The sequence below is a fragment of the Equus caballus genome, chromosome 8 (assembly GCF_041296265.1).
Source record: "Equus caballus isolate H_3958 breed thoroughbred chromosome 8, TB-T2T, whole genome shotgun sequence".
Classification (NCBI taxonomy): domain Eukaryota; kingdom Metazoa; phylum Chordata; class Mammalia; order Perissodactyla; family Equidae; genus Equus; species Equus caballus.
Window position 1 is genome coordinate 23,193,255 of NC_091691.1, and position 27,450 is coordinate 23,220,704.

The 27,450-nt window shown below is 57.2% G+C and overlaps 1 protein-coding gene and 1 long non-coding RNA gene across 6 annotated transcripts in view; one reads left to right on the forward strand and one right to left on the reverse strand.

Annotated features, from left to right (window-relative positions):
• Window positions 1-27,450, reverse strand: part of CUX2 (cut like homeobox 2) — a 240,926-nt gene that overhangs the window by 103,978 nt on the left and 109,498 nt on the right. The window contains exon 2 of one of the 5 annotated variants that reach the window (XM_070275465.1): window positions 21,779-21,832. The exons of the other annotated variants lie outside the window; for them this stretch is intronic. Within the exon in view, the coding sequence (XP_070131566.1) occupies window positions 21,779-21,832 (54 nt within the window). The remainder of the gene's footprint in view (window positions 1-21,778; window positions 21,833-27,450) is intronic. 5 annotated transcript variants of the gene reach the window in all.
• LOC138925351 (uncharacterized) lies at window positions 18,688-26,733 on the forward strand. The gene is made up of 3 exons (XR_011441380.1): window positions 18,688-19,789; window positions 20,337-20,500; window positions 25,581-26,733. It is a non-coding gene; the product is annotated as an uncharacterized lncRNA (long non-coding RNA).

Sequence of the window (27,450 nt, forward strand, 5' to 3'; positions counted from 1 at the left end):
CTGACTCAGTGAGGCCGTAGCGCTCACCAGGGCCCCAGACGATCCCTCTCTGGCCTCAGTTCCTTCTACTCCTCGCTCCCTCTCTTCCAGCCACGAGGGTCCTCCTGGGCTCCTGGAAACACCAAGCACATTCCTGCCCCAGGGCCTGGGCGCTGGCTCTCCCCTCCGCCTGCGATGCTGTTTTCCCCAGAATTGCACGAGGGTCTCTCCTCTGGGTCTCGGCTCTTAGGTCACATGTCCCAGCATCTTAAGACAGCAGGCACCTCCTCCCCCTCCCCCGGCCCTCTCTTTGCTGATTTCTCCAAATGGACTTCCTTCCCTGTGGGTCAGCTGCCTGTCGCCACCGCCCGCCCCCTCCAGGGGTAGCTCCAGAAGGGCATGACCTTGTCTGTCTGGGTCACTGCCAGATCCCCGGGCTCGGCACATACAGGCGCTCCATACTTGTTGAAAGAATGATGTGTGAATAAATGAGCAAATGAAGACGGGCCGGCCAACCCCAGGCCCCGAACCCCCACTCCCCACAGTTGCCCCCCACTCAGCGCCTTGCCCTACGTCCAGGCGCCCCCACCAGGCATGAGGCAGGAACACCAGCTCTCTCCTGCCGCCGTGGGCCTGGAGGCGGCTGTCCTTGAGAGGAGATGCCAATCAAACACCTAATTATCTCGCCGCATCCGATCACTGCCTCCTGCCCTTGATTGCCGCTTCATATTCCTGAGTTCCCAGATGCAGAACCTCCCGGCACCAGTGAAATACAGTCGCCCCCACTCCAGCGGGTGTCAGGGGAGGCCGGGGACCCCGAGGGCCGCTCTCAGGGCCTAGGCACCCGCTCCAGCTGGCTGAGCTGGCCAGCGGATGCCCTCTGCACTTCACCCTCCTCTGTTAAAAAGGGACAGCCCACCAAGCAGTCATTCATTCCCTCATTCATTCGTTCAAGTGTTTACTGAGCACCTACCATGTGCCAGGGACCTGCTCAGGGCCACAGGGATCGCTGGTCACATCTCAGGAACTTCTCACGCCTGGCCCGCGTCCCCGCCTTAACCCCTTCTGCGGGCGGGAAAACAGTCTCCGAGAGAGGCTGTCCCTCACCCAGGATCACAGTCGGTCAGAAGCAGAGCAGGCCCTGAGCTCTCTTCTCCAAGCCCCGGCCCCACCGCTGAAGCGCGTGCCATTTTTAACATCTTTTCTCGAATTCATTTCTCTGAGCAGCCTTTTTTGAGGTGCGGGGGATGCTGGGGGCAGGAAGAAGGTCTGTGGGAACCTCAGAATGCTCTGGAAAAATTCTCTGGTGTTCAGGGCTATGACGCGACAGACCGTCACACATGCTGGTGAGAAAGGAAGCACTTATGCAGCGCCTGCTGTGTGCTGGCTGGGGTTGGAGGGGCCTCGTGCAGCTCAGTGGAGGAGGTGACAGCCACAGAAACGAGCAGGCGCTATCAGGGAAGCTGACAGAGTGCGGGCGCCGGCATCTGGGAGAGGTCTCCGAGGAGGGGGGCCCGTGGGCAACAGCAAGGAGGGTGGAAACCAGGCTGTGCCGGGGCGTGGCTGCCCACCTGGATGCACACTGGGGACTGCCGGGGACTGGGGTAGGGAAGCCCTGAGAGCAAGGCAAGAAGTGACGGGGAGCCAGAGAGACTGTTGACGGGTGGACTTGCTTCTGGCGCCGGAAGCAGGGGGAACAGAGGTACCCGGCCCTGTGACCAGCCAGATGGGCGAGGGGGGAGTGGGGGCAACAGGCAGGAAAGAGGGGTGTGGGTTTTCGGGACACACTGGGAAAGAATCGATGCCGCTCAGCCACTGGAGGGATCACCAGATGAGGCTGAAGGGAAAATGGAGCGAGAAGGCCCTCCATCGGGGGCGGCTGGCACAGCGATGAGGAAGTCACCCCAGGCGTCGTCCCTCGGCCAGCACAGCCTTGTCCCCTAACTTGCTGTTGACCTTGGCAAATGCCAGACCTCCCGCTGTCCCATTGTGTCATTGGTTGAACAAGGGCGAGGATATCTCTAGGGGTTGCGAGAGGACCCAAAGAAATTTGTAGATGCAATTTCTTCCTAAACAAATGGCATGAATTAGTGTTAACAAATGCCCTGGGGAGTCTAATTTGTAAGCGCAAAGACAGAAACATTTTTAAAGAAAAATATTTGATGGGGCAAAAAGGAGGAAGAGAACTACATGCCCCCTCCCCAACTCTGCTGGTTGTCCCGACCCCAGGGACACCCCCTAAGGCCTGCTTTAATTTGTGCATCTCGGTGGCTGTTCTTTTTAGGGTTGGAAGACATTTACTTGAGTGATGCCACTTCCAGGAAGGAGGTCCGGATTGAACAGGGGCTACCCAGGCGGGGTCACCTGAGGGTCCCCATGAGCCCCTACTACTCAGACGACCCCACGATGGAGTCCCCTGCCCCAGCCTCCCCCAACACCTCCATAAACAGTCCAGTTGGCTGCTTCCTGTCCAGGGTACGGGTTTTATCTCATGCTGAGCTGTGTAGGGTCCTAACAGAGAATTCTCCATTTCCAGAAAGGAGAGAACGAATGGGAGAGGAAGGGACAACTTTTTAAAAAGTTTTTATCTACCCACATTTTATTAAAATACTTATCATCCACATTAATGTGAAATTCCCACCCAGCTGACTTGAACTACCCGACATTGCATGGGGCCCTGACCGGGAAAGTTGAAAGATGGGACTGGGACCCTCACGGCAGGGGGGTGTCCTCCCTCCCCCACGCTACAAAAGGCCTCTTCCAAAACCCCACCCATCAGACCTTTCTCCGCAGGCCCCCTCTCCCAGCCCTGAGGAGACTCCCATCTCCGCATTGGGAGGTGTAACGGAATCCCCCCTCCACACACACACAGGCGGTGTAGACGTGGGTTTTTACTGTATTTACTGACTAACAGAGAGCTCGACACGGACAGACTGGCCTGTCCGAGATCAGGGGCTGTGGACTCTTTTCCTCTCCCCTGTGCACCTCATCTAGTTTCTCTCTTGGGCACAGGACACTCATTTTCCCGGCACTGGCCCCAGGAGGGTGGGCCGGGTTTGAAGCCCGCCCCTGCTTCTCCAGGCTGGGAGCTCCTGACGCCTGAGCCTCCCTGTCCGGATCTGTGAATCGGGGTGATGGTCTGTGAGCATCACTCCAGCCGCAGAGCCGGGGGCCGGACCGCGCGTGGAGCTAGCGAGCAGCAGGGTGGGGCGCAGGACTGCGCAGCCAGGCGGCCAGGGCGCCTGCTGCACTTGCTGGCTCTGACGGCATCTGTTGGAGCCTCAGTTTCCCCCTGCGTGGCATGAGGATGATACCACTGCTAAACGAATCCCAGTCACGTCTCACTCAAATCTCCGATGGTCCAGAAATAATAGCCGCCCCGCCACCACCTTCGTCCAAGCTGCCGTCATCCCTCGCCGGGACTATTTCCGGGGCCTCCTCCCTTCGCTCCTGGCTCCCACTCTTACCTGCTCAGTCCAATTCCACGCAGCAGCCGGAGCGAGCTGCTCAAAGCGTGAATCAGCTCTTGTCTCCCCCTGGCTTGAATCTCTTCCCTGATTTATTTGCTGCAGTCTTAGATCAGAATCCAGACTCCTCACCGGGGCCTAGGGGTCTGGCCACTGCTCAGGGCTGCAGCTTTATGGGGAGCATCTCTCCCCAACGCCGTGCACTCAGCCACACCGGCAGCTCCTAGTCCTCCCACGTACCAGCCTCTCTCTCACCTCAGGGCATTTGCACAGGCAGTTGCCTTTGTCTGTAATCCCCTCCCATCCCCCTGATGCTGGCACATTCTTAATGGGGTCCTCCTTGCCCCCATGCCCCCGAAACTCTAAAGAGGACCCACCCCCTCGTTGCTCCCTTTTCACAGAGCATTCATTGGCATTTGCAAAGGCAGACTTATTGCACAGCTAATCACCCGCTCCAGGCAGGCGGGCCGGCGTCTGCGGTTCTCTGCGCTCCTAGCACCCAGGCCTGTGCCTGGCGCGGAGCCGAAGCTTCAGAGACGCTTGTTTCATGAGTGTCCACCTCGCTGAGTGTCTTTGTGCATCAATGACTATGATGAATACGAAAAGACTGATAACTGCAAAATGTTTCACACGAATAAAACAAAAGTAACAATTCCCTAAGAATGAAAATAATCTTACTTTGGGACCTAGAGGTGGGACAGAAAGAGTGAGAACAAGGAACAAAGAGCGGAAGAAAGCAGGGATGGGAGAAAACGCAGGGTGAATGAGATGGAACAAACAGGCCTGGCGGCGCTCTGCTGCCGGAAGGCTGGCGCTCCCTGGGATTTTCGGCCCTGGGAGGGTTACTCGGTGCGAATCCATCCACAGTTCAGGGCCGTGTGTTTCACCGTGTAAACCTCAGCTGCTGGGTTCCCGCAGGCCGACCCGGCTGGGCGCTGGGAGGCGGATGCGGCCCGGCTGAGGCTCATCCATTGCACACCCGCCTCAGAAGATTCCAGACCAGCCGGCGTGCCACAGCCGCGTTCCTGCTGAGACGAAGAGCTTGTTCAAGGGAGGGGAAGCCATGTCTGCCCTCACACACAACCGGCCACCGCTGGCAGTGAACCTGGTGTTGTGTTCAAACCACACTTTCTGAAGGAGCGTGTCTCCTGTTCTTTCAAGAACTCCCATGCAGGTGACATCCTGCTCATCAATGTCAATGGCATTACTTCATTCATTCATTTGTTCATCCATCAAATGTGGGATTTGAGCACCTACTCTGTTCCAGGTGCTGTTCCAAGCGCTGGGGATCCAGCAGCGGCCACAGTAGACTGGTCACTGCCTGTGTGGTGCCGACAGCCTAGCACTTCAGCTTTCAAGGACAAGGACGTAGATCAGGGCTTACACGGCATTTATATGGCCCTGGGGACCGGGCAGAATGACAACAATGAAGGTAGCAAGGACAGAAGCTGATGCTCTTCTGTGCAGACTGAGTGGCAGACACCGTGCCAGGGGATGTAGTCATTCTCCTCTGAGCCTTCGAGGGTGATGCTACTACTCCACCTTTCAGATGAGGAAACTGAGGTTCAGAGAGGACAGGCCACCTGTCTCAGGTCACAGACTTGGTAAGTGATGGGGCTGGGATGTGAACCTGGGTGCTCCTCTCCTGACCCCACAGCACCCCGTGACCTAAATCCCAGGGCAACTTCTGGCGCCTCCCTCTCCATCCTGGGCTCTGTGTTCTATGCAGACTCGATGTTCCAGGACATTCCCGAGCCCCACGCCCAGCCCCGCTCCCCGGGTTCAAGGGCTGAGCTCCGATCAATCCTCAGAAAGATGCATCCACGACCTCGAACACACGATCTCGACTTCTAGAACAGCACCGGCCAACGTGCTGGCCCCCTGCCTCGTGTGGCTATTTCAATTTAGTACGTCTAAATTAACTTAAATGAAATACAATTACAAATTCGGTTCCTCCGTCTTACGAGCCACACAAGTGCCCCACAACTGCATGTGTTAGTGGCTGCCATCTCGAACAGCTCAGACAGGCATCATTTACATTATCACAGACGACTCGATTGGACAGCGCTGCTTTAGCACACCTACGACGTGGGGTTTGTCCCCCGTCCCCACCCGCCATGCATCTCTTCGAGCTGCAGTGGCTCCCAGAACTCCAGACCAAGCACGTGGACTCGAATCTCGAAGACACGACTAGATGCTGGTGAGGATGTGGAGAAACCGGAACGCCCATACACTGCTGGTAGGAATGCAGAATGTACAGCCGCTCTGGAAGACGGCTTGGCAGTTTCTTAAAAAGTTAAACATAAATTTGCCTTATGACCCAACAATTCCACTCCTCCACCCAAGAGAACTGAAAATACATGTTCACACACAGACTTGTACACACATGTTCACAGCAGCACTATTCACAACAGCCAAAAGGTGGAAACAACCCAGATGTCCATGGACTGATGAACGGATAAACAAAATGTGGTCCATCTATACAATGGAATATTATTTAGCAATGAAAAAGGACAAAATACTCTCCTACCTGTTACAACATGGATGAACCTTGGAAACCTAATAGAAGGTACAAGAATCTGACACAAAAGACCACATATTGTATGGGCCCATTTATACAAAATGACCAGAAAAGGCAAATCTACAGACATGGAAAGGAGATTCGTGCTGTCTTTGGGCTAGGAGTGGAACCAAGAAGTAATTGTAAATGGGGACAAAAAATCTTTTTGGGGGCAATGGAAATGTTCTAAAACTGGATTGTGGTGATGGCTGCACAACTCTGTGAATACTGAAAAGCACTGACCTGTACATGGATAAGAAGGGAATCTTACCGTATGTAAATCGTACCTCAATAAAGCTGTTTAAAAAAATGCAAAAGAAGTCGGGAGGGAGGGAAAGCTGTGCTCAGCTGCCGCTCACAACCAGAGAGCTCAGGTCAGCTTTCTGTTCAGAACCCTCTTCGTCTTCCACTGGAGCATCACGACACCAACCAACGTTCCTGGACAGGCCACTGGGCTCTAGGCTCTGTGACCTTTTCCTGAAGCGGCTTCTCGTATCCCCATATCACAGGTGACAAAACTGAGGGCTCAGAGAAGGTACTTCCCCGGCTCAAGGATGCAGAGCATGGCAGAACCAGAGTTCCAACCCACGTCTGTCTGTCCTGCCTCTCACAGTCCACAGGACGCTGCATCCAGTTCCCCCAGCGATGCTGGCGGGCGCTCAGAGGAACAAATCCCATCCGGTGCCCCTGAAACCTTGAGCTGGTGGCTGGTGCCTACCCCTTGTGTCACCTGATCCCCTGCTGGCCAGAGCCCATGGGGTCAGCATCAGACGCCGGCTATTCTAAAGCACTATTTTATGTGCTTCTTTTTTCCCCCCAGGGGTCTATAAACTCCGTCTTTTCTGTATCAGGTTGAAACTTAGAATACAGGTTGTCAGCCAACATGCCAGGCATTCTTCTAAAAATAACCCAAATTGGTGAAGGCATTTCTAAGCAGTGGAACAGGCAGGGGAGGGCACCAGCGTTGTCGGGCGGGAGGAGGAGGGAGCGGTTTAAAGGCCGTTTCAGGAGATTTTTTTGAACGGCTTCAAACTAAGTATCCAAAAGGTCTTGTCTGAATGAGACGACCGTGGCCCCTCGGCCGCAGGGACCGGGCTCGGGCCGGCGTGTGCCCCGGCCTGACCGGCTGCTCAGGGTGGGCCTCTGACCCCCGGGCGTGTGGGCCCAGAACCTCTCCTGCAGAGGGGGGAGAAGAGGGCAGAGGGGAGGTGGGAGAGAACAGGACGGCCTCCAGGAGGTGGGGGACGTGGGAAGGGGTCCCCAGAGGGCAGACACGGCCACCCAGGCGCTGAGGGCCTGCTCGGCAGATCGAATGCGCTTTCCGTACCTCCGTCAGCAGGGAGGCTGACCCGACCCCAGCAGACTCGGGTGATACCAAGGAGGGAGCAGGGACAAGGGGGCTAAGCGGGGCAGAAGGCGCGGCTCTGGCTGACTGTGGGCCCCGTGGGGTCGGAGGGTCTCACTGTGCAGAAAAGCCCAAATCCAGATTTTCTATTTGAAAATCTCCCGATTTTTAATTGTTGGCAGCAAATTCAGAAGAAATTTTAACAATGTGGTCTGTGCCAAACAAAACAGCGTTCCTGGGGGATTTGGACCCTGGCCTGCAAGTTTGCAAACTCCGGTCTAGCCTGTTAATTACACGAGATGGAGAGAATAACGACAATGACGGCGTCCGCTGACACAGTGCTCACCATGTGCCCGGCCCTGTGCTAAATCAACCCCGCGAGGAGGGCGCCATTATTGTTTCCTCTTTACGGAGGAGCACATGGTGGCACAGAGAGGTTAAGTCATTTGCCCAAGGTCACACAGCTGAGGCAGCAGGCTGGATTCTAGTCAGGAGGCTGGCTCCAGAGCCTCACTTTAAGCATGAGGTGATTGCAAGTTAAGCGGCCATTGGTGCGACATTTCCATGCCATCTTGTGGGATCAGAGACCCCTGGAAATGAGGGGGCACTTGACATTTCAGAGTCACCACCGCCACCTTTTATAAACCTGTGCCCAGAGAGGTCGGGAGGAGCCCAAGGCAGAGAGTGGCGTCCAGAACGTAGGCTTCCCTCACTGTCCACTACGTCCTGGGACTGCCCCAGGCCCAGCTGGCCCCAGGACGCCCTCTGCCTCTGCTCACTGCCCTTCCCGCCGCCCCCAGACACCCTGTGGAGGGGGCAGAGCCCACTGCCCTCCAGCCAGCATGAGTCCCCAGGCCGGCCGGCCGCACCCCCCACCCCTCCAGTCCCTTCCTCCCAGGATCCCAAACAAGGAGCCTGTTCACAGCCGAGCACTCATTTCCATTTCCCTCCCTCTTCCCCAGCAGATGTGCGCCGTTACAATAGCGGGAGAACAGAGAGAGAAATTTCGGAATCTGTCCTCCAAAGATATTCAAATTAGTTAATCAAGGGGCTTATTATTGCTTCTTTGCCGCCCCCCCACCCCAGCTATCCATGAGGATAATTGATCAGCTGCTAATAACTGATTACGCTGCACAAGTGTTTTCCTATGCCCATTACCAGCGTGTTTGAAGACATTTTGTAAAGTTCTAATTATTCCAAATTGTTCTGCTTTAGAAAACACCTTGGAATATCAGTCGCTGGCTGAGCCAGGGACGCCCGTGACGGGCCAAAGGGCATTTGGGGGCAACGATCAGGGGCCTGGTAACCCCATTCCCCCCAATCTCTCCTGGACTCCTGCATCCTCCCTCTGCCCTCCAAGCCATTCTCCACAAGGCCACCAGGATGCCGCCCCCACCCCCACCCCTTAAAGACGAGCCTTCCAGACTCAGCACACCATTCCCTCACTCGTTCCCTCACTTGTTCCCCGGGCACTGACTCCCTCACTCATTCAGGTTTTCATTTAACACAGCGGTTCTCCAGCTTTTTCTGTCTCCGGACCCTTTATACACTTAAAAACGATCGAGGATCTCAAAGAGTGTCATGTACGCAGATACACAACAACTGGTATTTCCTGTATTTAAAATTAAAACTGAGACATTTCTAAAGCACAAGAATACACAAGCACACCCCGCATTAGCCGTCGGAGTGATGACATCATCACAGGTTCTGGAAAATTCCACTGCGTATTCTTGAGAGAATATGAGTGAAGAGGGCCAACGGCGGCTTGGTATTATTACGGAGATGATTCGACCCTGCAGATCTCTGAAAAGGTCGGGGGTCACTGACCACACCCTGAGAACCGCTGACTAACCCATCCTTCCGGGTCCCTCGGTGTGGGATCCGGGCGGCGGGGAACCAGGCAGACTGTCTCCCCTTCGTGGGTTCCTGGGGGGCAGTGAGCAGGGGTCACTGTCCATGGCACCCGCACAGGAGGTACCTGGTCCGTATCTGCAGAATGAATGCAGAGGGCGTGGGCCGGGAGGCGGGTGGGTGTGGGGCGGGGGCGCTGGCAGACAAGCACGCCTGGGTGCCGACCCCACCTTGGCCACTTTCCCACTGGCTTCTGGGCAGGCCTCTGCCGCAGGTCGGCCGGGGCGCTGGGAGGACACAGAGGTGCTCATGAAGCCCCAGCCAGAGAGCCTGGTACACAGTAAGCGCTCAATAAATGCTCTCCTTCATTATTAGCATCGTGAGGGGCGGGCCCTGCCCTCAGAGACGAAGACCCACCAGCCCCAGGGCGCCCCCGGCACTGGGAGTCAGGGTGCCCGCAGGAGGGGGTGCTGGCCCGGGGTGAGGCCGAGGGGTCTCAATGGAGAGCAGCGGCAGCACGTGCCGGCAGAAGGAAGAGCCAGGCCGGCGATCGGAGCACAGGAAACGCAGGGGGAGGTGTGGGCAAGAGGACCTGGACGTCTAAACAACAACAGGAATAATAACAATAATAAACAACGGCAGGCAGGCACACAGGGCCACTGCGGCCAGATAGTCTAGCACTCGATGTCCCTCACGTCACTTAACCCTCTCAACAGCCCCACCGGTGACGCACCACCGTTATCCGTGTGGCACGGCTGGGGAAACTGAGGCCCAGACAGGTCAGCACTCGCACAGTACAGAGGCCAGCACGGAGGCTGCAGGCACGGCCCCTGTGCCGCTGGTCGTCCAAGGCTGCCATGCCAGGCGCTGGCCTTGCGGAAGGGGGTCCCTGGGGAACCTGCGACACGAGGACGGTGCTCCTGGTGCCACGGGCGCGGGGAGAAGCGGTGGCAGGCAGGGAGGGGCCTGGGCGGTGGCGCTACTGGGACGCGGTCACCACGGACCCCACACACGGTGATCTGGGGCCGGCAGGTGGGGGCGCACGGGGACGCGGCAGCCCCAGCTCACGCCTTCTCTCCCCTGGCCGCGGCCTGCGGTCGGCCATCCTGCAGGTGCGTCCCTACGAGGAGACCAGGGCCCCGTGGGGCTGCTAGCAGCGCCAGGCGTCCACGGACATCTGCAAAGACGAACCAATCTAGCGGTCAAGAGCCACCTGAGGAGGGAAGACGTCACAGGGACACGGGGTTAAGCGGACGCCCATTTGAGCAGCCTGGGTCACGGGGACAGGGAGGAACATCCACCGGGAATGTGGGAGAGGCCCCTGCAGAACGTCAGGGGACAGTGTGAACCGGCAGATGAGCAAGACGCTCCAGGACATCCTTCCAGTGATGCCCTCTAAGTCGGTTATGACGGGAAATGGGAATCTTTGTCCTCAGCCCGTGCAAGTCTGGAGCGATGACTGCTGAATTAAAAAGAAGAGAAGAAATAAGCATGCAAAGATGAGGCCTCAGAGCAGGAGACGGCATGTGCAATTCACCTCAGAGCTCCGTGTCCAAGAACTCTTAAACCTTCGTTAAGAAAAAGACGCCCTAACAGAGAAATGGGCCAGAGACTTGAAGCGGCACCTCCCCAGAGGAGATCCTAACAGCAATGAGCACATGAGACAACGCTCAACATCGTCAGCCATCAGGAAAACGTAAATTTAAACCACAACAGATACGGTGACATAAATACCAGAGTGGCTAAAGTGAAGGACAGATAACACCAAGTGTCGGCACAGGTGCGGGGCAACTGGAACTCTGACACGCCACTGGTGGGGTGTCGACTGATATCTGGGAAAACCACGTGGCATAACCATTCGCCACCCTACGACCCAGCAGCTCCTCTCCTGGGTACACACCCCAGAGAAGCAACTCACCAAAACAGAGCCTCACGTTCAAAGCACGGCCGGGGGCTAGCAGCATCAACTTCACCTTTGAACCCATGAGATGGGCAAGGACTCTGGGTCCACCCCAGACCGTCCACACTGGGGTCTGTGTTGTAACAAGATCTCTAGGTGATTCGTGAGCACACCAGAGTTTGAGAAGTCCTGGTCTGGAATGTTCCTAGAAGCACTATTTGTAATAGCCCCAAACTGCAAACAACCCAGGTGCCCATTAACAGTAGAGAAGAGATAAATTTACAGTGTATTCGCCCAGCGGAATATTACAGAGCGGCCCCGAGCACGGATGGGCTACACAACAGACGAGAGCACTGACGGATCTCACAACGTAAGGTCGAGCGACAGGAACCAGACTCGGAAGAGCACACGCTGTCCGATTTCATCGTCTAAGGCAGGAAACAGGCAGCGCGCAGCTGTGCGGTTAGGAGTCAGAGGGCACGTCTCCCTGGGGCACGGGGCGGGGGGCACGGGGGCCACCTCTGGGCGGCTGGGGTGTTCTGATTCCGCATCTCGGCGCTGGCTCCGCAGTGCGCTCAGTGTGGCCGCTGGATGAGCTCCACCCTTCTGATCCGGGCGTCTCTCTGCCTGGCTGCCCGGGGGGCTGGGGGGAGTCAGGGAGGGGGCAGCAGCTCTCTCCCTTCTGTCTGATACCTGGAACCTGTCCAGGCCCTGCCGTCTCTACTGCCACAAGCCCCATCACCAGCGCTCGCCGGGACTGGGGCAGTGACCAGCCCCCTGTCTTCCTGCTGCCCCTCCTTCCAACCACCAGTTCTGCCACAGCACCCAAGGTGCTTTCACAGACACGAATCAGGTCCCATCCCCGCCAGGCCGACACGTCTGCAGGGACTTCCCACTGCTCCGGAGGCTGACGTCCCAGATTCTGCCCAGGGCCAGCGAGCCGGGCGTGATCTGGCCCTGCCACCCCTGCCTCACGCCTCCCACGCTCAGCATTCCAGCCACTCTGACTTTCACTAGCCAAGCATTTGGCTACCTCAGGACCTTTGCACCTGCTGCTCCCCCTCACCTGGACCTCTCTGACCCTAGGTTTTCCTGTAATTGCTCCTTCAGGCCTTCCCTGATCTCAGGACTAAGTGGGACCCTGTCCTTACTCTCCCCTGGCCCCTGAGGGCTTCCTTCAGGGACTCCTGTCCACTTGCTTTTTTTTTTTAAAGATTTTATTTTTTCCTTTTTCTCCCCAAAGCCCCCCAGTACGTAGTTGTATATTCTTCGTTGTGGGTCCTTCTAGTTGTGGCATGTGGGACGCCGCCCCAGCATGGCCCGACGAGCAGCACCATGTCCACGCCCAGGATTTGAACCAACGAAACACTAGGCCACCTGCAGCTGAGTGCGCGAAGCCAACCACTCGGCCACGGGGCCAGCCCCTGTCCCCTTGCTTTTTGCCGTCTGCCTGTTCAACAGCGACGGCAGGGTCCATGTCTGTCTTGTTCTCTGTCGTGTTTTTGGCCTGTGACGGCTCCCGGCACACACAGCGCCTGCCTTCCTGGGCAGAGGGACAAGTCGAGCTGGCCCTCCCTCCCACTGCTTCTCCCCTGTGCCCGCCCAGGGCTCTGTGGGACCCGGGCCCTCAGCCCACTGAGCCAGGGGGCAGCTCTGCTGTGGGACATGGGGGTGACGTGGCCAAGGGGGGTTCAGTGAAGGGCCTGGGCCTCCCGAGAAGGCCTGGAAACAGGGGCCTGAGAGGGTAGGACGACATCCACAAATCATCTGTTCTCTGTCTCTGGTTGGCTTCTCGGTATCAGCAGGTTCATGGAAAGCATGACACACGTGGGGTCTTGGAATATGTCCTTCGAGAAACCCTGGCCCGGCTCTGAGGGCGGGAGGATCTGTGACCCCGAGGAAACCTTCCAGGGAAAAAGGAAGACAGGAGCGTTTCTCTGCTGAGCTCTCCGTGCGCGCCAGGCACTGTGCGAGTGTTCCCACAGGCCATCTTATTTATTGAGCACCCACTGTGCGCACGGCCTCTGCAAAGGCTCTGCATACACTTTGTCATTTACTGCTATTGGCCCCAGTGTACAGATGCGCAAGCTGAGGCTCGGAGAGCCCGCTGTCGGGCTGGAAATGGGCAGAATCGGACGCCGAGCCCAGGCCTGCGTTGCCCACACAGGTCCTGCCCACCCGCCTCACAGAAACGGTGAAAACGCACTGTGACTCCCTCAGCGAGGAGACCGCCCAGACCCCCGGGGCTGATCCAAAGGGACCCCCGCGGCGAGAGGCGGGACGATCGGAGCATCAAGGAGGAAAGTCACTGTGACGGACTGAACGCCATCGGAGAGGTTCAAACCCAGGAGTTCATAATGCTGCCAGACCCCACAAAACCTGCCGCCGCCCACATGGAGGGCGCTGGGGCCCGACCCGCGCTGAAATCTGGTGAACAGAAGGAGAGCCAAGTTCGCCTTGCAGACTGCTCCTGGGGTGGCCAACGGCAAGGAGGGGAAGTTCCCTCAACAGGTACATTCCGGCTCATGCACAGGAAGAAAGGGCAAAACTAGGCCATCGCCACCTGGGAGCCCCGGAGGAGCCCTGAGTGGACGCACTCATTCACTAAACTCCCAGTGAGCGCCCATTCTGTGCCAGGCACTGTTCCAAGAGCTTTCCACTTGTTAGCTCGTTTAACCCTCACAACTCTGTAAGGCGAGATTGTTCTCCCTGTTTCACACACAAGGAAGCTAACGCACAGAGAAGTCAAGTTACTTGCCCAAGAGCACACAGCAAGCAAGAGGCAGTGCTGCGATTTGAACCCAGGTAGCCTGGCCCAGCGCCCGAGCCTTTAGCCACAACCCTCTCCTCCCCTTTGAAGAGACACGAAGACAGGCAGCATTGTGGGCGGGGCCTGGGCACCAGGGAAGCACGCGGCCGGGCCGAGGTCGCCAGCAGGAAGGCTGCCAGGAGGCGACACCCGTGAGCGCCTGCCAGCGGGTGTGACTCCACCCATCGCACAGTCTCAGCTAAAGAGGGGGCGTGACTGCCACAGGTCACAGGCTGTGGCCAGGCCCCCTCATCCCCAGCTGGCACAGAGCTGTTGGGGCTGGAGGCAAATCCAGGGAATCTGGCTCCAAATTCCACCTCCCACCTCCCTCTGCACAGCCTCGAGGCCCACTGCAAGAGGTCCCCTCCTCTCTCGCAGTGACTGCGGCTAGAGTATGCTCAGTGCACTCTGTCCCAACTGGCCACAGGGCCTTTGCACAGGCCTCTCCCTCTGCCTGGAATGCTCCTTTTCCCACTCTTTGCATCGCTATCAAATTCGTGCTTCCAGTCTGAGCTTAAGTGTCACTGCTCAGGCTCACAGAGGCCTCTCCAGAGGGTGGTCTAACAGCTCCTTGTCCCTCCTGTCAGGGCCCTCATGACACTCTCTTTGCATCTAGGTCCCAACCGGAATGCCCACCTCAGGAAGGCGGGGCCCGGGTCGGTCACGTCCCCACCTCTATCCCCAGCACCTGGTCCAGTGCACATCGTCAGTCCCCGTAAGTGTGACCTGACGAGGCCCTCCATGGTGACAAGGACAGCAACCCTCAGACAGCTGACGTAGGGAGGGAGAGAAGAGAGGACAAGGGAGACAAGACAGAGACTGAGAGAGAAAGGGGAAGAGGGAGACAAAGGAAGAATGAAGACAGACAAGCGAGAGAAGTTCAGAGAGAGGGAGAGAGCGGGCGGGACACAGAGACAAGAGGAGGGGGGGAGGAGGGCCAGAGAGAGAAGCAGCGACGGCACCCCGGGCCAGGCCCCAGGCCCGTCCACCCCGCCCTGTCCCTCCTCTCTGGCTGAGCTGTGACATGGGGAGCTGGGCCCTGGAGAAGGATCTGTCACGGGGCCATCAGGCTGATGGGTTTGGGGGCTTTACTGAGGGCGGGGTCCCCGCAGGGCCCAGCACCCACCCCAAGGCCAGGGCTGGGCGCTCCGCGAAGGACTCCAGGCCCAGCTCTGCCACCAACAGGGCCTCCTCTCGGCCTCGGCTGGTTAACAACGACCGCTAACAGCCACAGCCGGTCCGGCCGGTCACTGCTTCACATGCCCAACCCCACAGGCTCCCGTCACCACTCCGCGGCGTCACCAGTTACGGACGAGGATACTGAGACGCAGAGGGATGCTCTCGCTCACCTGAGGTCAGCTGCCAGCAAGCAACGGAGCCAACACTGGCCCCAAATCTGATTCCAGGAATCCAGTCCTTCCACTATACCAGTTTTTTTAAATAGTACAATTTTTACACTGCTAAAGTAGTAGACGCGTATGATAAAAATCTCAACAGCACAGAAAGATTGAACCGTAAAAGATCTTCCTTCTCCAGAGGTGCCCACCCTCGCTGCGTCCTTTCAAAGACGTTCCATTTGCATTCAAGCATAGCCTTTCTCTCCCCCTTGTTTCACTCAGATACAGCATGCTCTACATACCGTGTTCTGCAACTCGCCATTTTCACTGAATTTATCCTGCCGGCTCCTTTGATCAGTACATAAAAGCATCTGTCTGCTTTTTTACAGCTGCAGAGTATTCTTCTGTGTGGCGGTACCTTGTTTTATGTATCTGGTCCCTCATTCATGGACACTTGGGTTATTTCCAATCCCTAACTCATGGACACTTAGGTTATTTCCAGGCTTTCCATACCAGTGCATCGAGACGTGCATCTTGGAGCCCCTGGGTGGGTGCGTCTGAAGGATGAGTTCTTAGATAAAGAAGGGCCGGGTCACCGGCAGGCACATTTGTAATGTGACAGGTGCTGCCAGCTTGCCCTCCAAAGGGACTGCTTGATTGTCACTCCCAGCAGCCACATGAGGAAGTGCCCCGCCCCACAGCCGCACCGAGACAGCCAGCCGCACTTTTATCAGAGGGTCAGGACAACGGGGATGTGAAGGGAAAAGAAAGAGGGACACACACAACTGGAGTGTGTCCAAAAGCGCGTGACAGCGGGTGACACAGAGGATGCTGAGTCTGCCAGTGACTGGCTCTGGGACTTCAGAGAAGTCACCCACACCTCTTTCCCTGGCTTCTCCTTGAGCCAAATGGGCTTGTTGGTCACAAATGTCCGGCAGGGGTGCTGGGTGACCCTGAATGCCCCCGACCACTGATCGTCACTGCCAAACAGCAGGTGCCAGGCCCTGTGCACAGCTGACGCCTGTCACCTCGCTGCATCCTCACAGTCACTTGGAGAGGGAGGGGCTATTATCAGCCCCATCTGCAGATTGGAACGTGGGGCCCAGAGAGGGTCAGTTGTTTGCCCAAGGTCACACAGAGCAAAGAATGTGATGACCCCGGGGTCTGAACCAACATCCACCCGACTTCAGGGTTGCAGCTCCTAACCACTGCGCTCGCCCACTCCCAGGCTGTCCGGCGCCCAGCCAGGTGACCAGTAGGCTCACCCTGCTTCCCGAGACCCCATCACTGCTCCTTCCTATTGCCGGATCACTCAACCCTGAGATGTCCTTGCCCGGGAGCTGCCTGGTGACCTCCATCCGGTTCCTCTAACTGAGGGACTGGAGCCGGGCCCAGCTCCACGCCCACGGGGGCGAAGCAGGAGACGCCCCAGCACCCGGGGCCCGAAACCCAGGCCTCCCACAGAGGGCACTGCCACTTCTCTAGTTCTGGATTCTTCTTTCTCCCCTGGAGAGAGGGCCTGGCCCTGCCATCCTTGGCTCCAGGAGCCCAGATGAATCCCCACCGGAGGCACATGCACCACTCATTCATCCATCCATTCATTCATTCATTCAAGAGATACTTATTGAGACTTATTCATTGAGCTTAAGAGCCCAGGCTTCAGAAAACATCCTGAACTTGACCTCCAGCTTCACCACTTCTCACTGTGTGACCTCGGGGAAGCCACTCAGTGCCCACGGGCCTCAGTTTCTGCATCTATGCAACAGGTACCATCATTACCAACGCCCCGGGCTCGCTGGCAGCCTGAGGAGGAAGGTGCACCTGGGTGTGCTCGGCGCAGGATCCGGGGCAGCCGGTGGTGAACACATGGCAGGTGTCCTTCTGATTATTCCTGAACGACACGGACCCCTGCCTGCCCTCAGGGAGCTTGGAGTCACCTCCGCCAGCTCCCGCAGCGTCCTCGCCGGGGCATCCGAACGTCTGCCCCTGGGCCGGGGCTGGGGCCACATCCCCGGCCCACTCTTGCTGGGGAGATCAAGGCCAGTCTTCCAATGCCCGCAGGACCCCCCTCGGCGGACCCCAAAGTCGAAGCTGCCTCCTCCTCCTCCTCCAGCCTCCACTGTGAACGTTGACAGTCGGCCGGCGGTTGCCGATTCCAAGCCGAGCTGGCTTCCGGGAACAGGGAGCCCCCATCGCCTGAGCCCTTCCCCCTCCACCACATGACGAATCGCCGGTCTCGGCCACCCCACGCTCAGTCTCGAGTTTACAGCTGTCCCACCATCAAGGACGCCGGGGCTAACGGCTCTGAGACGAGAGATCAACTGGAGAGCGCCAACATGACTGGATGCTGTGCCCACCACCGGGATGCTGGCCACTGGGCCCCGCGTAAAGGGAACGGCTAATTTGTTTAGACCCACAGTCACCTGGAGCCCGCTCTCCAGGTCTGATGGCGTGCGAAAGGGGTCCCGAGGGTGGTCTCTGTTTGGAGGAATTAATTATCTCCAGTGGTGCCAACCTTGGAGCTCAGCTGCTTGGATAACCTCCCCCACCCGTTGACGGGGGCACAACCCTGGCTAGGTCCTGCCCGGTGGCCCTAAGGAAACAAGGAGACTGAGAGAACAGGCATTGCGGGGGGCTCTGGAGATGGGCTTTTACCCCCCACCCCGCCCTGAAACATTTCTGCATCAAGCCTTCACTGGCAGGCTTCTAAGCAGACGCCCACAAACACCCCCCCTTCGGTCCCCTCCCCCCAAGATCATGTGCACCCGATTGGAGACGATCCCACGAACCGTGGGCCCCAGCACCCCCGCGGAGTTACAAGCCTTTCTCCTGTCGACCAGATATTTCATCCAGCTGTAGATATCATGAGGAAATGGCAAACAAAGAGAGAGATTTAATAACTGGAAATAAGACTAAGGATACAGATAGTTTAATTTTTTTTTGTATTGCATCTAATTGCAATCAACAGTAGACGTCTGACACAGTGACAGCCTCAGCAAAATTGCTGCTGAGAGAACAGAATCTTTGTCTAAAAATAATCAGACATTCTGTGCACCACTGTTTGTTATAACGGTAATCGATGCTGGAGGCTTTGAATTCCATCAATTTATAGATCTGCGCGGGCCTGCCCGGCGAGGGGGCGCAGTGCACCGGGGTCCTCGCCGGCGCGGGCGGCGCGAGGCCCGGTGTGTGACTCAGATAAGCCCCGATTCCTTTCATACATTCCTTATCAGGGGCTCATTCTCCAGCAGGTAGAGATGTTCACAACAGCTAAAGATTAGTGCAGCTTCTCAGACGCCAAATTTGAGGGTATTGATCAATAAATCAAATCAGGCCGATCAATTGTCCAATCAGGAGAGGCCAGCCAGTGCATTACCGCCGGCGCCTCCAAGCCAAGGCTTTCATGGGTTTCATCAAAACAGCCTCACCTTGGCTCCCCGCCAGCCGCCGGCCCGCGTAATGGACTCAGCAGCCGAGAGGGGCCCCGGCCCAGCGGAAAAGCAATAAATTTCTCATCAAACAGCCAATGGAGAAACAAGGTGAACATCTGTTTTGCTGCAATGAAACCCCTGTGTTCTTCAGAATGCGCAAACCGCCTCTGACAGACCACCCCAAAGGCGGCCTCCCTGGCACACGGCGGCCCCGCGGAGCATCCCGCCGCTTATTCCAATCAGGTAATTTAAGGAGACTTCTGCATTCCTCCTCTGCAGCTGCCCGAGCTCGGCCAAGACGACTCCGGCGCAGTCGATAATAAATGCCAACCTGGGACCCCGTAGGATGAAGGCAATTTTATGATACCCATTATGTGGCAGTGTAACTTCATTAAAAGCTGTTTATTCCCTCGAAGCATTTTAAGCACTTTCCCTCACCATAAAGGAGGAGCCAGGGAGGTTATTTTTACAAAAAGGGCTCTCGGCCGTATTTCTTCCCTCAATAACACAGGGGAGCCGCGCCCTCGGGCTTCTCACGCCAGAGGCGGGCAGCCGCGGGGCCCGGGAGGACTCTGTTTTCCCCAGGACCCAGGCACAGGGCCAGCTCAGCGGTGGGGCCTCAAGGTCCAGGAGGAGAGAGGCCCTGGGGGCCCCAGTCCCATGAGCCCCTCACGGGTGCTTTGTTCTGGGTCCCGTAAGACAGCGAGGAAGAAAGTTCTGGAGGACGACAGCAGGGAATAGGCCGGCCGAAGGCAGTCTGCTCCAAACTGGGGTTCCCTCGGACCGTTCCATGTTGACACTAATCCACAGAAATGCCCAGTGGCCTGCGGTGGCGGCCCGGCGCTCCTCTGCAGGGCTGGCTGGCAGCCGGCAGACCGCTTCACAGCCCCAGACATGACATCGCAGGTCAAGGCTCCTGTGGCGGACGTGTCCAGACTCGGGGCTGAGAGAAGAACTTCCCACAGGTCCGCGAGACTTGCTTCCCCCTCCAAAGTGCCTGTTCCTGTCGTGAGCTGTAGGAGGGTACAGCGGAAGCGGCATTTGGCTTCTGTGGAAGTCGGGGAGGGGACAAGGAAGGGAGCAGATGCTTCTGCAGCGAGTACCGGAAAGGTCAGTGGCACTGCTGATCCCCCCCATGCCTCAGTTCCCCCATCTGTCAGTGGGGCTGACGATACCCACCTCCAGGGTCTGTGTGAGGGGAGAGATGATGCCGGGCGCTGAAAGGCCCTGCTCCGTGGTGAGGCTGAGGGCTCCCGAGGACCCCTCATTTGGACGAGCTCGACGTCCGCAGGGAGAAAGGGCGCTGGGTCAGGGTCGCGGCACAGCTAGGTGAGCCGGTGGCAGCCTGTGCCAGGGCCAGGGGATGCTGGGGGCCCGGAATTCTGCCTGGGGTGCAGGGGGGCCCATGAGAGGGCCCGGAAGGCAGGACACACAGGTAGGGGGACGCTTGGTGAGGCTCCTTGAACTGAGTTAGAACCAGGATAAAACCACGGGCCCCTGACGATCCAGCCCAGGACATGCGGGACCACAGCCAGGAGAGCAGTGCCAGCAACGGCAAGAACATGACAGCGGTACCAGCCAGCCCCAGCGCAAACTCTGCCAGGCACTGTTCTAACCTGTCTAATCGGGCAGTACCATGATTATTCCCATTTTGCAGATTAGGAAACTGAGGCCCGAAGAAGTGAAGCTGGTCTTCCAGCTCACCCGGCACGCGGGCAGAATGAACCGCTAACGTTTCTGTGGGGCTTGCTGAGTGCCAGACGCGCTCCCTGTTCTGTGCACTTCCGTCATTCTCCTGATTCATCTGTGCGACGCCCCCAGGTGGGTATTGCTGTTACCTCCATTTTACAGCTGGGGTCACTGAGGCTCAGAGAGGGGGAGCGATTTAAGCAGGTCAGTGGGGTGCGGTTGGGACTGGAACCCATTCCGCAGTCCTTGATGCTTCTGGAAGCCGTTTCCTGGCCTCCCAGGGCCTCGCGGGCTCTCTGGGGCTCGGCGACAAGGGGGGTGGTCCCCGGCCCCTCCCAGGCTCCCAGGCTCCACTGTTTCCCCGTCTAGTCCGTCCCCTGCACAGGAGGCAGAGGAGCCCCTGCTCTGGCTCCCCCGAGCCTCCTCCTGGTCTCCCCTCGCCCTGCGCTGACCACTGGCCTCCTCGCTGTCCTTCTTCCTGAGTCTGGTAAACATCCACCATCCTCCAGCGAACTCTACATGCCACTTCTTCCGGAACGCCCCCCGGGGCTCCCGCAGCCCCTGCGCTCCCCGTCAGAGCCCTGGGCACAGGCATGAAGAATTTGACTTCATTCCCAGGAAGCAGCTCCCAACTGTCTGCCTTTCCTGCTGACCCGGCTCCGTCCTGTTCGCTTCGTGAGGCTCAGCCACAAGGCAGGTGCTTAAGAAATATCTGTTGAATGATCAAGGGGGGACCCCTGCCCTCCCAGCGTCCCCCAAGGCAACAGGGTCCACATGTGCAGAATCATGGGGCGCCCCGGACTCTCCACGGGAAGAACCCAGGGATGAACTGAGTTTCCAGGGGCCCTCTCTGCCCCCGAGCTGTGCCCCTTTCCAATCCAGAGCTAGTTCTAAGCCACGTTCCTTGTTTCAAATGTGGTGAGGGGGCGGCTAAGTCTGTGGTTTGGCGGACAAAAAAGAAAAAGAGAGAGAGAAGTAATGGAAAAGGAGAGGGGCCAGGGTCATAGGTCTACCCTCGAGCCAAGAAAGTCGTGGCACAAAGACGACCCAGTCAGAGGGCTGGACTTGTCAAACCGAGAGTGACAACAACCCTGCCAGACGTGGGGCCGGCCGCCCCAAATCCGGCTCCATGCAGGGGTCTCCCATCCAGAGAGGCCGCAGGATGCTAGATTCATCACACGCTCCAGCCAAGATGTGTGGCCGAGATGCCGGGGCGAGATTTATTACACTGGCTGGGTTTTAAAATGAAAGCGAGAAGAGGATATTCTGGCAAAACCAGGGGCTATTAATGGGGTGAGAATCACATAAAATGGATCATCTTTGAATCTCTTCCTCCGTATGCAGACAGACCTTTGCAAAAACCCCAGGTTTCCAGGAAAAAGACGCTTGACCCAATGTTTTCACACTGACCTGCTGGTTGACCTTGGGCGAATTACTCTCATTCCGTGGAGGTGTGTTTCTTATCTGCAGACAACAAAAACAATAATAACACAAAACGGTGGCTCTAATTTGTTGGTTGATTACTGTTCGCCAGCATCTTGCACAGGTCGTGGCAATGACTCTGAGCTTCTTGCTAGTTTGATCCCCGTTATACAGATGAGAAAACCGAGGCTCAGAGAGGTCCCATCGCTTGGACGGTCAGTGGCTAACCCAGACCCAGAGCAGCCGCGGCCAGAAACGGTCAGTGACCTGCTCTGAGAAGTAAGCTCTGCCTGCTCAGACGAAAGCTGAGAGCAACTCAGACCTCGTCCTTCCTCAAAAGGGAGATTCCGACCAGGAAGGCCCAGCCAGCTTCCAGCCCTGGTGCGTCTGCCTTTTGCAGAGACAGCTTCAGGAAGACAAACGGGCGGTTTTAATTGGTTTCTTAGGATATTTGCTTTTGGGTTCCCAGGGTCTTGGCAGAGTCGGCTGTGCCAGGTCAGCACGGGCCCTGCTCCCAGCAGGCCCCACAAGCATAAGCTCCAGAGACGCTGGCATGAAAGGGTGGGGCAGCCTCTCAGGGGAGGCGCCACGTCAGGCTGGAGCGTCCAGGATAGGGGACACCCCAAACTCTAGAACAGCAGTTCTCACTTGGGGATGATTTTGGCCTCTGGGGGACATTTGGCAGTGTCTAAAGATTCCTGGATTGTCACAACGGGCGGTGCTACTGGCACCTGGTGGGTGGAGACCAGAGATGTCACTAAACATCTTCCAGCCCCCACTGCAAAGAAGTATGTGGTCCGAAATGTCAATAGTGTGTGAGGTTGAGAAACCCAGATCCACAAAGGGGGACATTCACCCTGGAGGAGAGAAGACCGGGCGGGGCATCTTTACATATTTGAAAAACAGGAGAGGAGTTCAGATCTGGGCGGGCAAAGGAAGTTACGCGCAAACAGGCTGCAGGTCGACACGAGGACGACAGCCCTGATGGGCAGAAGTGGGTCAGTCCTCTGTCCCCAGAGGGGTCCCAGCAAACAGCAGGCAACTGCTGGGCTTTACGGAGGGGAAATCAAGCCTGGAACCGGCGGTGGGACGAACTGACCCTTCTTTTCTCATCCAAACCTGACACTCGACAAAGTCCTCAGGAGAAAAGCAACGAAGTTTGAGGTTCCTTCCGGAACCTTCCATGGATGATCTCATTTAGCCCTGTCAGAGGCTCAAAGAGGTGGAATCACTCGTCTGATGTCACAAAGCCGGAATTGGGGGGAAGTCGGGAGGTGAACTCGAGTCTGCCCGATTGCAAGGCTCATTAGGAAAACGCTCCTCAAACTCACCGCTCCTGCTCGCCTCCTTAAGGCCCCGTGCCCCTCCCTCCCTCCGGGCCTCGACTCCACATCCGTCAGGAGATCCAGGCAGACGCCGAGACCCGAGTTCAGCAGTTCAGCCCTCTCTCATGCTAAGGGCACAAAAACATGCTCCCCAAGTCGCCCAACCCCTCGCTCATTTTTTTAAACAAAAACACTGCAACTGGCGGTGAAAAGACATTGTCCCTGGCGCACACTTTAATGGATGTCCCCAACCATGCAGGAACACGGATGAAAGAAAACCCGCTTTATTAACAGGCCCTCATGCTAATTAGCACAATTATTGTGGGGAGGCCGCCCCGCCTCCTGCAAACGTTACAAGTAAGGACAAAAACACTTTTGTGGCAAACCCAACACGAAATCGCCGCATGACCAAGCCCACCACAAAGACATGGGAATGCCCGCGGCTGACCCAGGCCTCTCGAGGCACTGATTTCACTCCATCAATTTAGGATTGCCCGGTGATCGGGGAAAACCCAAATTTCAACGCGGGTCGTTTCTGCACGAAAATATGCATTTCTGGCCACTTTGAGGAAGTTTCCCTAATGACCGCGAAGCTTTGTGGACATTTGGAGAAAGGTGTGGGTGAGGGAGTCGGGAAGCTGGGGGTAAAAAAAACCCTAAATGTTGAATATTCAATAAATGTGTCAATTCTACATACAGAGGCGAATGGGTCTTTATTGAGGAATTGGTAAATTTCCTCCGAGAAAAGTAAGTGCGTTTTAGCCTTCAAGGAGTCCCAGCTGAATAGAAATGGAATGTGATTTGTGATAAAACTCAGCTGCTCTATAAAAGACGTTAAATAAATGTTGCTGTTTCACCAGGGATATACAAAATTGATTGCATTATAGACTGATTCTCTGATGCCGCATCCCGGTACGGCCCCCTCATCAGCTTCCGCGTGTGTGCGAAGCTGCTTTCAGAGACAAGGCAGACTACCGTCGCAATTCCTGCCCCTCATGCTGCGGCAGAATTTTCTAGAAATGCAACATTTCCCCCTGCAACTTTGTTTTAGGTTGAACCATAAGAAACTGCTGATATTTCACCACTTTCGACTTCCAAAGTGAGACAGTTTCTTCTGTATCTACCGAATATTTCTGGCGGACTGGCCCCGTCCCTTGGGGCAGGCCGTTGATGCCACTTAAAGGGAAACCTGGTCCCTGAGGGTCCAGGTGGAGGTGTCACAGCACCTCCTGTCTGCTCACCAGAGGGCATGCCAGGACTGGGTGAGAATCTTGCCTTTCCTTCAGCCCAGCTGGGCGAGCTTGGGAAAATGTCCTGCCCTTTCTAAACCTCAGTTTTCCCTATCTGCAAATTGGGTACAATTCCACCTTTTTCCCAGGGTGCTTGAGAAATCGGATGAGGTAACAGATAAGACCCTGGCAGATAAACTGTCAAGTGTTGTAGGCCCAGGTAATGATTACAAGGTGTTTGCTGTGCACCCAGCAGGGGTGGCAGGTGGGCTAGATGAGGCAGATACGACACACAGGGCCCCACCCTCAAGAAACCAATCATGTCACTGTCAACATACGACTTCTTCAGGTAAGAAACTGGGTTTCAAGGATGGATAGGTGGACCCAAACAGATCAGCAAGGCTTTCTGGAAGATGGGCTCCTGGACTCAGATGCTCTCTCGGATGCATCCACGCCTCTCCACGCCCTATGCCACCAGCCTGGTCCAGCCACTGCCGACTGGCTCCCACCCAGATGCCTGCAGCAGCCTCCTTGCCGGGCTCCCTGGTTCGACGCCTGCCCCTCTCCCACCATCCTTCCCCCCCCCCCCCCCCCGGGCAGCCTGAGAGCGTTTCAAGATACAAACTGGATGCTGACCCCTCCTGCTTAAAACCTCCCCAGCCTCCCGGTCTGAACTTTGCAGCTCAGCCTGCAAGCCCTGCGTGGCCAGACCCTGCCCTCTCCTCCAGCAGATCTCACCCCCGGTCTCCTTCGCCATCCTGGCTCTCATTCTGCGGTGGGAAACCCCAAGCTCACGGCAGCCCCGGGGACACGGGCTCCGCAGTTCCCTCCACCTGGACGCCCTCTCCTCTCAATCCTCTCCCCAGTTCGGTGGTTCCGCAAGTGTGGTCCTTGGGCCAGCAGCATCAGTGTCACCTGGGGACTTGTTGGCAATGCAAATCCTTGGACCAGCTCCAGGCCTGCTGAGTCAGCCTCCGGGGGGGGGGGGGGGGCGGGACCGTTCTAAGAGCCCCCCAGGGGATTCTAACCCACGCTCGGGTCTGAGAGCCACCAGCACAGCTCAGTCCCGCCCCGCCATCAAGTTTCAGCTTAGAAACTGCTTCCACAAGACCAGCCCCCCAGACAAGGTCAGGATCTTACTGTCGTGGGCCCCTGCTGCCCCCTCCTCATTTCTATGAGGCACGATTACAACTGAGGTGTAATAATCAATCATTTCACATCTGTGTCTCTTTGTAGCCAGACTGAAGCTCCACGAGTGCTGGTCCCAGGTGCCCCCAGCACCTAGCTGTGCTGGCAGGGAGTAGCCGCCAGTTACCATGTGCTGTGGGAGCAGAGGAATGAACGCACGAAGGGACAAACGGACGAGTCCCGCAAGAAGGACAGATGTTCACAGAGAAGGTGCCCCCGGGAATCCTGCTCTCCATCGCCGATCCACAGCATCCCTGGACCCATCCCCATCTGCCTGTCTAAGCATCACCTGGTCAAGTCAGGAGCCAATCACGGCACTGCCTGGAGGAGATGGTCAAATTAGAAAGAAAAAAAAAGCCAGCAGCAGAGAGGAGAGTCCCATCCAAGGGTGAACAGCTCAGTCGCTGAGGCCAAACATTCCCCAAGAAGAACAGCAAAGCGTCTCTCCTTCCCCGACAGCCACTGGCAGTGCAGAAATTTTCCAAATAAAAACCCGGAGACGACGAAATCGCGAGCAGGAAATCCGCCCGCCAGCGTGGAGGATGCCAGTCCCGCGAGGGCCGGCTCTTCCGGCTGAGGGCCGAGAGAGCGAGTCTGGCCCAGGCCCGAGCGTGCTGGGAGCTTCCTGCTGCTCCACGGGGTCACTCGGGCCTTCCTGGAGCTAAAGCCGGGAGGGGCTTCACGTCCTTTCCTCCAGCTCAGGGGAATCGTGTCCTCCGAGCGCACACCTCTGGCTCACCGCTGCTCTCCTCACTCGCGTCTTCCGAACGCGATCAGACCTGGGGGGGTCAATTCTTACCGAAAGTGGAGACACGCTCACCGGTTATTGGCATTGATTTGGTTGACAAGACACAGGATCCCTGTGAACCACAGATGTCCGTGGAGTGGACAGGGAGGAGGAGAACTCGAGACTCCAGGGCAGCTCTGGAGCCCCGCTAACCGCAGGGACCGGAGCGCCCCCCAGACAAAGCCGTCTCCATAAAGACAACTGGGTGGCCGGCGTCGGCCAGCGCCACCAGCAGCCACGACGGTATAATTGGCCTGTTACCGCATCATACTTAATCAATAGGATCTGGATTTCCACGGCTCGTATGGCCCAAATCTCCCGGCAGCCAAGAACCAGCGGGTTGTTAACAGGCCCGACAGTGCTGCCTCGCTAATGGGTGGCTTGTTCCCTCAACCCTGCTGATTTTTTAAATAAACCTAAATTCCAATAATTGTTTAATGTTTATTTTTATTTAGTTCTGGTTCAGATGCTCTGCGTCTCTGACAGAAATTGATATCCGGCTCACGGTGGGCTTTATTAAAACACACACACATCCACGCGTATGCTGATGCCCACTGGGCAGCAGTGGATTTATTCAGCCTGACTGCAGTGTAGACGCACAAGCTGGAGTGGGAGATGGACAGAGGGGCCCCTCTGCCAAGCCCTGTGCCCCCGCCCCCCGCTCCTCCCCAGGGAGGCGGAAAGGGACCCAGCTCACCCTGCACCCAGGGGCCCTGCTCTCCTCGGGCAACAGATGGAGGTGACGCCCGGCCTTGGAGGGTGGCCTGCGTCCCGACAGACAGATCCAGTTTCTCTGGCGTCTCTGTCGCCACACGCTGGAGTGACTGTCAGAGAGGGCACCCTGCGCCCTCCCGTCCCTCGGCCCCATGTGTGTTCATGACGGACAGGAGCTCGTGCTCCAGATGCCCACAGCACCGCCGGCCCCCTGCGTCCCACAGGGACATAGCCGAGGGTTCCCACATGTGTGGAAACGGGGGCAAGATGCTTCCAGCTGCTGGCGCTGGGCGGGAGACAGACCCGGCATCCAGGAGGCCCCTCCGTTCTTCCTTCCGGCACTCTCAGGAGAGCCGAGGCGATTCTGAGCACAAAGGGGAGGCTTCCTGCTGTCCTTCGAAAGCTCCCGTGTGCCGC